The 13,791-nt window shown below is 44.1% G+C and overlaps 1 protein-coding gene across 1 annotated transcript; it reads left to right on the top strand.

Moving 5' to 3' along the window:
• The first annotated feature begins 6,976 nt into the window (after nt 1–6,976).
• LOC131701526 (zinc finger protein 446-like) lies at nt 6,977–12,758 on the top strand. The gene is made up of 2 exons (XM_059000064.1): nt 6,977–8,700; nt 12,501–12,758. Exons 1-2 carry the CDS (start codon nt 7,695–7,697, stop codon nt 12,506–12,508), a joined length of 1,014 nt encoding a protein of 337 aa, XP_058856047.1. The 5' UTR covers nt 6,977–7,694; the 3' UTR covers nt 12,509–12,758.
• Nucleotides 12,759–13,791: the final 1,033 nt, after the last annotated feature.

Below are 13,791 nucleotides of genomic sequence, written 5' to 3'. Positions count from 1 at the left end.
TGGATACGCTCTCGTGGCTTGAACCACAGACAGTTCAATGCTTTGCTTGATGAATTGGATGCACAATACGGTAGTCTGCTGTACTACACGGAGGTTATGTGGCTTAGTCGTGGTGTGGTGCTGAAGAGATTTTTTGAATTGTTGAAAGAAATCGACTTGTTCATGTCATCCAAAGGAAAATCCCCACCTCAGCTCACCAGCGAAGATTGGATCAAAGACTTGTTGGTTGACATTACAAGCCAGCTAAACACTTTGAATATTTCTCTGCAAGGGCATTCACAAGTAGTTACACAAATGTATGATTCGATTCACTCATTTATAGTGAAATTGTGTCTTTGGGAAACTCATTTGGCAAGGAATAATCTGGCCCACTTTCCTACACTGAAATCGGTTTCCAGAAATGAAAGTGATGGCTTGAACTACATTCCCAAAATTGTTGAGTTGAAGACTGAATTCCAAAAAAGGTTCTCTGATTTCAAACTTTATGAAAATGAACTAACATTGTTTAGTTCGTCTTTCTCAATTAATATTGATAGTGTGAATGAAGAGCTACAAATGGAAGTTATTGAACTGCAGTGCAATACGGTACTGAAAACTAAATATGACGACGTTGGAATACCAGAATTCTACAAATATCTCGGGAGTAGTTACCCTAAATATAAAAACCATTGTGCAAAGATTCGATCCATGTCCGGAAGTACCTACGTTTGTGAACAGCTGTTTTCCGTTATGAAACTGAATAAAACTAAACATCGCTCCCAGTTAAAAGATTCAAGGCTGAATTCTGTACTGCACATCGCAACGCGAAATACAAGACCTGACATTGACATCTTGGTGCAGAAGAAAAGGTGTCAGGTTTCTGGTTCCAAATCAAAGGAGTAGCGAATTAAGAAAGAAAAAAATAATAATTAAATATTTCTGTTTTTCAATTTGTATCTTTCAATTTCGAATTTAAAATACAATCTCCAATATCATACATGGTTGTATTATGTTAAGTGCATACACCATAGTTCAGTAAAAATAAAGAAAGTTTGATTGCATTTTTGGCAGTTGATTTTTGTTACACCCGGCCCGCTTCACTCATTTACGTTACCTGCCTGGCCCCTGTAGGCATTTGAGTTTGCGACCCCTGAGATAGATAAAATGTAAGATATTAATTAGGAGGTATATTGTAAACTGCACTAAGATCTTTAGGAAACTGTCTCGCAGAGCTCTATTGATCTTCATCCTATTTTATATACTCCACCCAATCAGGCCATCAGATGTCCATAGTCTTTGCATGTAATCAGGCACTTTATTTAAAAGTAGGAGAGCCACCTTCACTTTGAGGCTGTTCCCGATTACTAGCATTTAATCCAGTTACAAGGTCAACAAAGTGCAATGTTCACATGCCAGGTCACGGTGCACTGTTTATATGTCTCTTCTGAATGAATAAAAAAGAGAACACTTTTAAGATGAGCACTGTCTGAAGGATTTTCTTTTTTTTTAAAAACATTAGTTTTGGTTAAACAGTGCTTTGCAGGTTTTAAAGGGATTTTGTGAACTGAAAATGTGATTTAATTTTTTTTTAAATGGGCCTTAAAAAATAGTGCTAAACAAAACATTCCACAAAACAGTCTGCAATAAACTAGCATCTCAGACCATTGAATTAAAAAGCTGCAGAAGAACTGCAAACCATACGGTTCAAAGACAAATGTCTTACCATTCAACTTACCATTCTGCAGTCGTTAGGTATGTATGGGTCTTATGCTGGACGAAAGAACTTAATAGAAAAAATCAACAGGAACACAGATGATTGACAAAGTGAAATGTATGAAACTGATGCTAATTAAACTGAAAATAGAAATTGACAATAACATTCATAGCCAAACTGAAACTAAAACCAGACCTGAAAAATGTTATAAAATGGAATAGAAATACTGTAGATACTGAAATAAAAAATCACAACTGAAATAACACTGGTTAAACAAAGGCATCTGGTGAACTCCATTATTTTTGCAGATGGGTCATTCCAGACCACAGTGGGAGATGTAGTGGTTGCTCAAGCATCAGCAACAGGAACATTGTGATTTCTGGTGCATTAGTAGGAAAAGCCCCGATAATTATTATTTTGTTTATTACAGATTCCATTAATTTTCTATTTTTGGAATGGAACAAGCATTTACCAAAAAAATGTTAAAACAACAACAAAAAAAACAGTATAGGGTATTGCTAAAGCTAATCAGTATTAGATTTCTGTCTTTACGTTTGTATAACAATTGCCTACAATATCAAACCAGACATGTATTTGGTTAAAACACATATTTGTTCCATAGGCGAATGCAAAATCTTATTGTCAATTTCAATTTCACTTTTTTCAGAAGTAATGACCAGTATTCTACCTAAGAACATACTTTTATTTGTGCTTTTTTATTATTGAAAATGTTGTCATGCACGCACAATCATATTTATATAAAGAGCTGAACTCTTCATGTCAATGCACAATTGGATTTTGAACAGCGCTTTTCTCTTTGTCTCCCAGCTGAGCAGTGCTTTCACAGCCCAAAGCTGCCTACCTGCTGACAAATCCACATAACAATAACCTGCACAAAGCTTGGATTAAGTTGTTTGCCCAAACTGGATTTCAGATTACTTTAGTTCACCCAGGATTTCAGACATATCAATAAACAACCCATGATGTATCGTCTCTTTTATGTCAGGGATGCAGCCAGAGCTCTGACTCATTCAAAGGAAACAAAACTACCCTTTGTTTAAAACAGCTGATCTGCAGGCACCTGATTTGATGCAGGTGTTATCAATGCCATTACAATTACACATCAGTTAACAAGTCCATGAACACACATGAATGTATTTTTTTGTTCCACTGTATATACTGCAGATTTTCTTCACTGTACTGTAGATTCTTGATAATCTGGACCATTTAGAACCAGAAACTGTTCAGTTTAGTGATTTGTTAAAAATTCCTCGTCTAGTCTTATGTTGTGTGTTTTTGATCATTATTTTTAATGTAAATATCAGTTATTGCTATTTTTTTATTATAAAAAATTAGACAGAGTACAGATATGAGTATCTTAACTGGTTCTCTGTCTGTATCAATATGCAAAACACCAGGGAAAATATTTTGATTTGCTTCCCTTTAAATCATAGGTAGCATGTGCAAGATCCTCAAAGCTATTTATTTAGCATATTGTTTTTTTAATGTGGGGAATGCCTAGAGGGGGTAAGCCAGTGCCAGTTTGGTAAAATGAATATTCTTTCCATGGGTCCTGTAGAGTAGCAAAATAATTCTGAAGTAATGAAGTTCTGTAATCGACAGCTAAGATATGAAAGGGAATGGGACTTCGTTCAAAATGATCAATCCTTCATGATCGCCTCTTGCAGACTGAATTGCTTTACAAGCAAGAACTAAAAATCAATCAATCTACAACTGCTACAGTTGTAAAAGAAAGTTATGCTAGTACAACAACATTTCACCTATTTTATACTTCAAAATGATTTGTATTGGTCCTGTATCATGTGGATGATGCACAAGAAAGACTGAAGGTAAAGCAGATAGGGTCTTTGTACAAGCTGTTGAGTGAATTATAATCTGGAGTTTATGGACGCTGTCTGTCTGCCTATCTGTATGTCACACTTACATTCTTCTCACATAGTGAACCGCTCAATGGTGATGAAACTTGCAAAGGCAATTCTTTAGCACAGGTCATTGGCTCATTAAGGACAGTAGAAAAAATAAATACATTGAAATGTGTTAGGTCAAGATCACAAAATGACCTCAGGATCTTGACATTTCAAACTATTATGTCAAGCTCCTGCTGAAAACAACTATTCTCAGCTGGATAAAGAAGCCCTGGCCATTGTCTTCAGTGTGAAGAAGTTCCATCAGTATCTGTTTGGACATCACTTCACAATCTGCTCAGATCACAAGCCCTTGATGAGTCTGTTCAGGGGAAACAAGTTGATTCCACTGACGGCTTCAGGGAGAATTCAAAGGTGGGCATTGTTACTTGTGGCTTATGAGTACGAGTGGATTTGGCAGAGTTGAAGCCTTACTTTAGAAGGAAGACTGAGTTAAGTATCCATGACGACTGTCTACTTCGGGGAAGCAGAGTCATTGTACCACCGTTAGCCAGGGAGAGAGTCACTGAAGCACATCCATGTATCTCGTGCATGAAGCCTAGCCAGAAGTATGGTTTGGTGGCCTTCATGTCTTCTTCGACTTCACAAGCTACCATCAACCAGTTAAGGCATACGTTTGCAACGCATGGACTGTGGTGATGCTAGTGATAGACAACGGTACAGCATTCACTAGTGAAGAGTTGCAGCAGTTCTGCAAGAAAAATGGCATTAAACATGTTAGAATATCACCTTACCACCCCATATCGAATGGACTGGCAGAGAGAGCAGTTCAGACGGTGAAGAAGGGGTTAAAGAAGATGAAGGAGGGGACAATTGACAGCAAGTTGTCCAGGTTCTTGTTCCACTACAGAATCACACCCCAAACAACAATAGGATTGTCACCAGCGGAATTATAATGAGTCGTAGACTATGCTCACGCCTAGATTTGCTTGGACCTGAAGTGGGAGGGAGAGTGAGAGATGCACAAGCGCAGCAGAAGTTTCAGCATGATCAAAACGCCAAAGTGTGGTTATTGTGTGTAGGAGACAAAGTCTATGCAAGTGTCTTTGGAGTTGAAGATAAGTGGACGCAAGGAACCATACTGGAGAAAGTGAGACCAGTCTCATACAGAGTGAAGCTCATAGATGGAAGAGTGATCTGCTATCACCAAGACCACTTAAGAAAGTGCCATGTACAGGATGTTTCACCAGTGGAAAGGCCAGAGGAGGACCAGGTGCAAGGGGAAGAGGGCTACATTGTTGCACCAGTACGCCCCGAAGCTCAAGTAGAGGTTCTACCACCAGACTTACAGCCTGAACCAGCTGTAGCTCTTGCACCAGAGCTGTGCCGATCATTAAAGGCGCACAGGGCTCCTCAGAGACTGGACCTGTAGTAATATGGGTGTTAAAAAAAACAGTTTAGTGTAAAGTAAAATAGTATTTGGACTTTGGAATGTTGATTTGAAATTAGCTTACAACAATATATATTATTCTCATTCACCCAAACGGAAATAGACTGTTGTAAGCTAATTTCAAATCAGCATTCCAAAGTCCAAATACTATTTTAAGTTACAGTAAGTTAGTACAAATAAGTATAACATCGATTGTCCTTTTATGAGCTTTGAGGCGAAATTACTTAACCTACAGTACATTTAGTTGACTGAGTAAATTATCTTTCATATTTTCTTTTTTAATCATTTAGTCATTTTATTAGGGGAGACAGGGGCTAATTGTTACAAGGGGCATGTTTATAGTGCTATTTTTTTTTTACATTAGCATATGATCTTGCTCTGGGAAGATCTGATTATGAAGTAGTATGCAGAGCATTTTATGGATTATGTTCTTTTTTAATATAAGTGCTATATGAACACGCCCCAGTAAAAACTTACCCCGGTAACTGAAAAAAATATAAAATTAGGAACATTGGTATAAAGGTGGTATACTCACAGAGATCTCCAAGTGCCAGAGCCATGCAATCCTTGCAGCTATTTTTATATTTTTAACTCCTGAAGGCTTAGTATAATAAATTATTTCCATAATAGTAGGGGGGGAAAAAAAAGATCAAATGAGATGACTCAATGGGGATTGAAGTAGTAGACTCCAGGTATATGTGGGTGCAGAAAATATTATAAAACTTTGAAGAACAGGATCCTGAGGACTCTTCCATCAATGCACCAGACCAGGGGCTCCCCAGAAGCAGATCTTGCAATTTATTCCTTTGAGTCATAGAATGCTACTTTATTATTTAACAGTATTTGAGATTGTTGATAAGGACTGGAAGGTCAAGTTGTTGAGCACACATCTGTAGCAGTTTAAAACATTCTATGAACAAACAAGGAAATGAAACAATGTAATTTAAAGTGGAAAACCATATTGAACATTTTATATGCATGCCAAATTAAACAAAAAAAACAAAACACCCGTCTCATTGAAAATAAAAAGGCAGACACTGCCCCAGTGTCGTGAAAAATAGTATCCCTGTGAAATATCCTAAGTTCAGCCTGATTGGTCAGACTATGTAGTGACGCCATGCCACCAACCTATTCACCACACCCCTAACCCTAACCCTAGGACAATATTTCATGGGGACGTTCTTTCACATGCAAACTGGGCACAGTCCATTGGACAGAAGCCAGGGTGTGCCACATATTAAACCCCCTCAAAACTTCCCCGCTGTCCATTTCCCACATATCCCGGGGCAAAGTCTTTATACAGGGTCCAGCAATATCCGCACTCCGTAATGTGGAACTTGGCACAGTACTCCTGAATGTACTCCCTCGTGAACATCTTCCAGTTTACAACACCTGTTTGAATTGTAAGAATGTTTAATGAGCTATTTAATGTAGTTGCAGTTGTTTCGAGGTACTTAAACAATACAAAAGACATACTTAGCAGATTTCTCAAAAATAATATTTGAAACAGTCATATGTCTCTTTAGCACAATGGAGATTACAACTTTACTTATTTTCCATCTAAGTTGAAAGCATAAAAATATGACATACATTTAAAAATAAAAACTTTAAACATAAAGCAAACCTTTAAGATGGACCTCCAGGTGCCACCTTACACTATCTTGGTCCCTTGGCTTATATATAGACAGCTTACAAAAAGGACAGTGATACAACTGACATCATTGTGAGCAGGAAGCTCTCCTGCCTTCAACAGTGATATGTAACAGAAATAAGAGGGAGTTTGTTACGCTTAAGTAAGGAGCATAACTGTAGTTACACAATAGCTGTTACCATTAAAAATGACTACACAACCTAATTAGGTCCATACATGTGGGCTTCACGTCAACCGTTTTAAAATTCTATGCCCAACTGTGACAGAAATACAATGAGTTCTGGTGATAAATCTTCCTCCCGACCTGTGAGGGCGCTAAAGAACGGGAGGAGAAGTATCTGGAAGGGCTGGCCTGACAGTTCGTTTCCGGGACCGGAAAGTGGGTCAGCCTGGAAGGAAGCGAGACTCTGTTGTAAGACCGTATTGATTTGACAGGTAAACAAGGGGCAGCTGCAAGTAATAAGGCAGCTGCAACCGTTTACCTAGATATCATGCGGGATTACATATAGGGGCCAGGGTAACGCTGTTCTTTTCCTTCGTTTGGGTTAAACGTTTGGAGAGAGAAGGATCGAGAGAGGAGCTCTCATCGTTAAAAAGAAATAATTACGTGTTGTGTTGTGTTGTGTTTGTCTGTGTAATTGTCTGTGTTTTTCACCACCAGACAGTTAAAGCACTACTCCGGAGCTGTCGCCAAGGGTCAGCACTATCCGGAGCACCACTGCACCCCGCACTATCTGTGTTTGCCCCAGCAATACTGCACTCACCCAGGACTGGTGACCGTCTGTTTGTTTTTGTTCAGGACTGTGCCTTGTTTATTGTTATCCCCGTGCGTTACACATCGTTGTGTATCGCCGGGGATTTAGTTGCTTTGCGGTCACCAGACCTGGAAAAAAAGAATAAAGCACTGTTTTCACTGGAATACCGTTGTCTGCCTGTCACTCCTGCACCGCATCACCGCTACACCTGTTCCCCTTACTTACCACTTTGCCACACGTGGTGTCAGACTACGGGATCATGGACCGCAACGCACTGGCGGAGCTGCTGCAGGCGCTGGAGAGCAGGCGCGACGCAGAGGAGAGAAGGAGGGAGGAGCGCTACACGGCGCTCATTGAACGGGTAGGACTGGCCGTTGCTGCAGCGACGACCCCTACCACAACACCGCTGATGTCGCCCCCGAAGGCACGGGCAATGAAGATGTCGGCGGAGGATGACCCGGAGGCGTATTTGGTGGCGTTCGAGCGGCTGGCTACCGCGGCGGCTTGGCCGCGGGAGTTCTGGGCCAGCCAGTTGGGACCCTGCCTGATTGGGGAGGCTCAGGCAGCCTACCAAGCCATGAGCGACCATCACGCCACCGATTATGACCTGGTCAAGCAGGCTATCCTCCGCCGGCTGAACATCACCACGGAGACCCACCGGGCGCGATTTAGGGAGTACCGGAGAGCCCCGGAGACACGCCCCAGGGTGGTTGCAGAGCGGTTGTGCGACCACATGGTGCATTGGCTGACCCCCGGGAAGAAGACCGCCCAGCAGATGGGGGAAGCCATTGTGGTAGAGCAATTCTGCCATGTGGTCGGCGCCGAAACCCAGGCGTGGATACGGCGCCACAACCCCGACACCCTGGAGGAGGCGGTCAAACTGGCCGAAGACTTCGAGGACTCCCTGACCTCTGCCCGGATCGGGATCCTGTCGGCCCCTGCCCTTCGGAGCAGCCGACCTCTCCCTCCCTCTCCTCCAACACCACCACCACCACCCCCCACGTTCCAGGGACCCAGACCTCCCAGAGCACCGACCCCATTGGGCCCCCTTGCCTCCCCCCCATGGAGACCAAGGTTGGCCCCCAGCTGGGGTAGAGGTGCTGCCCCTGCCCCGTTGCCATACCAGCAGCGGGACAGATTTCTGACCTATGCCCCCTCTGTCCCTCCTATCTGTTTTAGGTGCCACCAGCCGGGACATCTGGCCAGGTCATGCCCCGCTGCCATGGAGTGTGACGTGGCCGCGTGCAATTGGGCACCTGAAACTGGTAAGCGTGGGGAATATGGTCGGGAGGGGCCTTGTTTGATTAATGTTGTGTTAGGGAATGTGAAAACCCACGCATTAGTGGACACAGGGTGTGAGCAAACCTTGATTAGGACAGCTCTCCTGGGCGGTGTGTCGTGGCGGCCACGAGGTCAGGTGGCCATCTCCTGTATCCATGGAGACACGGCGGCATACCCCACATTAAAAGTATATTTATCGGTAGGACCGATAAAACGTCACCTTGTAGTCGGGGTGGCGGAAAGGTTGCCACACCCAGTTATTCTGGGTCGAGACTGGCCAAAATTCAAAGAATTGATGCAAACAATGGCAGTCTCAGCCACACACGTAAACGTGGCAGAAAAAAAAAAAAAAGAGGAACAAATTGGTGATGTGTTTCCTTTTCACACTGAAATGTTTTCCCCTCTTTTCCGTCCTAGAAAAACAAATAAGGAGAGACGGACCGCGAAATGGGAGGGAGCATTTGTGAGACAAGGCTGGGGTCTGGTGGGAGAGTGCTGCAATGGTAACAAACGCCAGTCGAAGGGAGTGGGAACGCAGTGTGACAGAGAGAGCGAGGTTACTGGACCGACTAGAGCAGAGGTTATTCCAGCCCCTCTCAATGTACCGGACCCGTGGTACTCAAGCGCGGACCTAGTGTGGGGCCAACAAAACGACCCGTCACTGGTGCACGCTTGGGGGCAGGTCCGGTCCATTGAAGGTAAGGATGTTGACGGCGCTGGGGCGCTAGTATATCCACATTTCAGTATCAAGGGGCAATTACTATATAGGGTAAACCTAGCCGCGGGCACAGGACAGCCTGTAACACAATTGTTGGTTCCCCCGTCTTGTCGGACCCTTTTGCGGGGCACCTCGGAGCCGAGAAGACGAGGGAACGGATATTGGCTCGATTCTATTGGGTAGGTCTTCAGAATGATGTGTCGAGATATGTAGCCACCTGCCCAGACTGCCAGCGAGTAGCGCCGGGTCGAGTGCGCCCCGCCCCTTTGGTCCCACTGCCGATTATTTCCACTCCTTTCGAGCGCATTGCAATGGACATAGTCGGCCCTTTGCTACCTTCTGACTCCGGGTATACGCACATTTTAGTAGTGGTGGATTATGCAACGCGATACCCGGAGGCAGTTCCATTGAGGTCCACTAGTGCCGCTGCAATAGCCACCGAGTTAGCACAGATTATGGCCAGAGTAGGGATCCCCAAGGAGATTTTGACCGATCACGGAACTAACTTTTTGTCCAATACGTTACAGCAGGTGTACAAAATATTAAAAATACGTCCCATCAGGACGTCCGTTTATCATCCACAATCGGACGGTCTGGTGGAACGTTTTAATCAGACCTTAAAGTCGATGCTGAGGCGATTTGTGACACAAGAGCAGAAACATTGGGCATCACTTCTCCCCTACCTCCTTTTTGCAGTGAGAGAAGTGCCGCAGAGTTCAACGGGGTTCTCCCCCTTTGAGCTCCTGTACGGCCAGCAGCCTCGCGGCATTCTCGACCTGCTGAGAGAGGGGTGGGAGGAGCACAAAGGCTCGTCTAAAAATGTAGTGAAGTATGTGCTCCTACTCCGAGATCGCCTGGATTTGGTCGGTCGTTTGGCCCAAGACAACCTCAGATCGGCTCAGCACCGACAAGAGCAGGATTATAACAAAAATGCACGGATTCAAACCTTTCGACCAGGGGACAAGGTAATGCTGCTACTTCCCTCATCAGAGTCAAAACTGTGTGCTAAATGGCAGGGGCCGTATGAGGTGATTCGGGCTATAGGGAAAGTAAATTATGAAATTAGACAGCCCGATCGCCGGAATGAACGTGAAATTTACCACATTAATTTGTTGAAGCCCTGGCAGGCAAGAGAGGTCTTATTTATAGCCCCAGGCAATATGGAGGATGATTTAGGTCCCTGTCCAGAGACCCCGAGCACAAGAGCGATTTCAATGGGGGAACAATTAGTTCCGGATCAGCAAAGAGAGCTGCGTAAGCTTATTGAGGAGTTCAGCGATGTTTTTTCTGATGTGCCCGGCAGGACGAACTTAGTTGAATATGACATTATCTCTCCCCCAGGTGTCACAGTGCGAGAGAGACCGTACCGGATCCCGGAAAGTCGACGAAGTGGCGTTCGCAAAGAGGTACGGGATATGCTCGAGCTTGGAGTGATTGAACCTTCCAGGAGCGAGTGGTGCAGTCCTATTGTAATAGTGGCTAAGAAGGACGGCACCAACCGCTTCTGCGTAGATTTCAGAAAGGTGAATGCTATTGCCAAGTTCGATGCGTATCCCATGCCTCGGGTCGACGAACTTTTAGACAGACTGGGAAAAGCGAGGTTTATTTCCACTCTGGACCTGACGAAGGGATACTGGCAAATCCCTCTAACCCGCAGCTCCAGAGAGAAAACCGCATTTTCAACACCAGAGGGGCTGTTCCACTTTAAAACCATGCCGTTTGGGCTACATGGTGCGCCCGCTGCCTTTCAGAGACTGATGGACCAGGTTTTACGCCCACATCATGAATATGCAGCAGCGTATATTGATGACGTGGTGATTTACAGCTCCACCTGGCGAGAGCATTTGGCTAGGGTTGCAGCCGTTCTTCAGTCTCTAAGGGCAGCCCGGCTGACAGCTAACTTGAGGAAATGTGCGTTTGCCAAGACAGAGACTCAATATTTGGGATTTGTAATGGGAAATGGAAGGGTGAAACCTGTGGTCACCAAAATCCAGGCTTTGGTTGATGCAGCGATCCCCAAAACCAAGACTCAGGTGAGGTCACTACTGGGCTTAGCCGGTTATTACCGCCGCTTCATCCCCGAGTACGCCACAGTGGTTAACCCGTTAGTCGACCTCACCAAAAAGAGTGCTCCAAATTTAATTAAATGGTCAGCTGAGTGTCAGGGGGCGTTTGATACGATTAAGCGTAAACTTTGCCAGGCCCCCACTCTTATTACCCCAGATTTCACCAAGAGATTCATCCTCCACACCGACGCCTCGGATGTAGGTTTGGGTGCAGTCTTGTCCCAAAAAGTAGCTGGAGTAGAACACCCGATATTGTACCTGAGCAAAAAAATGTTACCTCGGGAGCGTAACTACTCCGTAGTCGAAAAAGAGTGTTTGGCCATTAAATGGGCTACTCACTCTTTACGATACTACCTGCTGGGACACTCATTTGATCTTGTCACAGACCACGCCCCACTCCAGTGGTTAAGCACCATGAAGGACAGCAATGCCCGGATAACTCGGTGGTATCTGGCATTGCAGCCCTTCATGTACCATATGGTACACCGTGCGGGGAAAGACCACCAAAATGCGGATTATTTTTCCCGGGAGGGGGGAGCAATGGGAAAGGTAGATTTAGCCGAGTGTTCCTTCGGCTCCACTCTGAGCGGTGGGATATGTGACAGAAATACAATGAGTTCTGGTGATAAATCTTCCTCCCGACCTGTGAGGGCGCTAAAGAACGGGAGGAGAAGTATCTGGAAGGGCTGGCCTGACAGTTCGTTTCCGGGACCGGAAAGTGGGTCAGCCTGGAAGGAAGCGAGACTCTGTTGTAAGACCGTATTGATTTGACAGGTAAACAAGGGGCAGCTGCAAGTAATAAGGCAGCTGCAACCGTTTACCTAGATATCATGCGGGATTACATATAGGGGCCAGGGTAACGCTGTTCTTTTCCTTCGTTTGGGTTAAACGTTTGGAGAGAGAAGGATCGAGAGAGGAGCTCTCATCGTTAAAAAGAAATAATTACGTGTTGTGTTGTGTTGTGTTTGTCTGTGTAATTGTCTGTGTTTTTCACCACCAGACAGTTAAAGCACTACTCCGGAGCTGTCGCCAAGGGTCAGCACTATCCGGAGCACCACTGCACCCCGCACTATCTGTGTTTGCCCCAGCAATACTGCACTCACCCAGGACTGGTGACCGTCTGTTTGTTTTTGTTCAGGACTGTGCCTTGTTTATTGTTATCCCCGTGCGTTACACATCGTTGTGTATCGCCGGGGATTTAGTTGCTTTGCGGTCACCAGACCTGGAAAAAAAGAATAAAGCACTGTTTTCACTGGAATACCGTTGTCTGCCTGTCACTCCTGCACCGCATCACCGCTACACCTGTTCCCCTTACTTACCACTTTGCCACACCAACACAGAAATAGCAAATCGCTACACTCATACTTATGTCATGGGGAAAAAATAAATAAAAATCCAATTAAAAATGTAAACATTGCATCCGTATAAACACTGTGCATAATATATCAGCATTTTAACCATACAACGAATATATATCTTAATAGTACTTATGTGTATAAAGCTTAATTAAACTAAACATTATTACTATTACTGAATTTAAATAGATTTTGTATTTTAATCCAAGTCATACCGAATACAATTCGCAAGTAGCAACGTGATTAACAGTCCATTTATGTATATTTATAAGTCTGTTAATGTAACCAAAAAACAATAGGTGAAATGGTCAAATATACATTTCTTTCTTTCTTTGTTATCTAAGCATTTATCGCTTACCAACGTTACTTAGGAGCTGCGCACACATGACTACAGGACTGGAGCCATACGGCTGGAGCCTCTGATCTGCAGAGACACCCTTCTCCACATTTCTGACAAACCGCACTACCTGATGCAATCTAATTTAGAACCAGACTCGAGACTACCCCCTGAGGTGGTTTCGAATCTGGTTCTTGAGTATGGTATTAAACGCTACGTAGTGTAGACGCTAACTGTATTTGGCACTTGTAAGCCATTGTTACAGGCTGATTCACACCCCAGGTGAGTTCTGTCCTAGGCTAATCCTCATCCTGTCAGGCCAATTCTCATCCCAGTACTCTTCTGGGAGGGTGAACATTAGCCCGGGCCAATTCTCACCCCAGTACTCTGTACATAGCATAATCGTTTTCATTGTTCGATAACAGTTGTCTCTAGAGACCGACGAGCTTGGATTGTGTTTCGCTGTTTGCAGCAGACAGGAAGAAAATAGCGATTTTGGTAAGTACAATTGAATCCTTGTTGCTGATGTAACTACATTAGCTGGTTGAAGGAATTATTTTTCTGAAGTATTCAAAGCTGTGGTTGATTGAAGTGAATTT

The sequence above is a fragment of the Acipenser ruthenus genome, chromosome 2, assembly GCF_902713425.1.
Source record: "Acipenser ruthenus chromosome 2, fAciRut3.2 maternal haplotype, whole genome shotgun sequence".
NCBI lineage: Eukaryota > Metazoa > Chordata > Actinopteri > Acipenseriformes > Acipenseridae > Acipenser > Acipenser ruthenus.
The sequence above is the reverse complement of the archived record's forward strand: the minus strand, read 5'-3'. Positions and strand labels throughout refer to the sequence as shown.

Excerpts from the sequence above, each read along its gene's own strand:
- LOC131701526 (XM_059000064.1), top strand. The coding sequence starts at position 7,695 with ATGGACCGCAACGCACTGGCGGAGCTGCTGCAGGCGCTGGAGAGCAGG.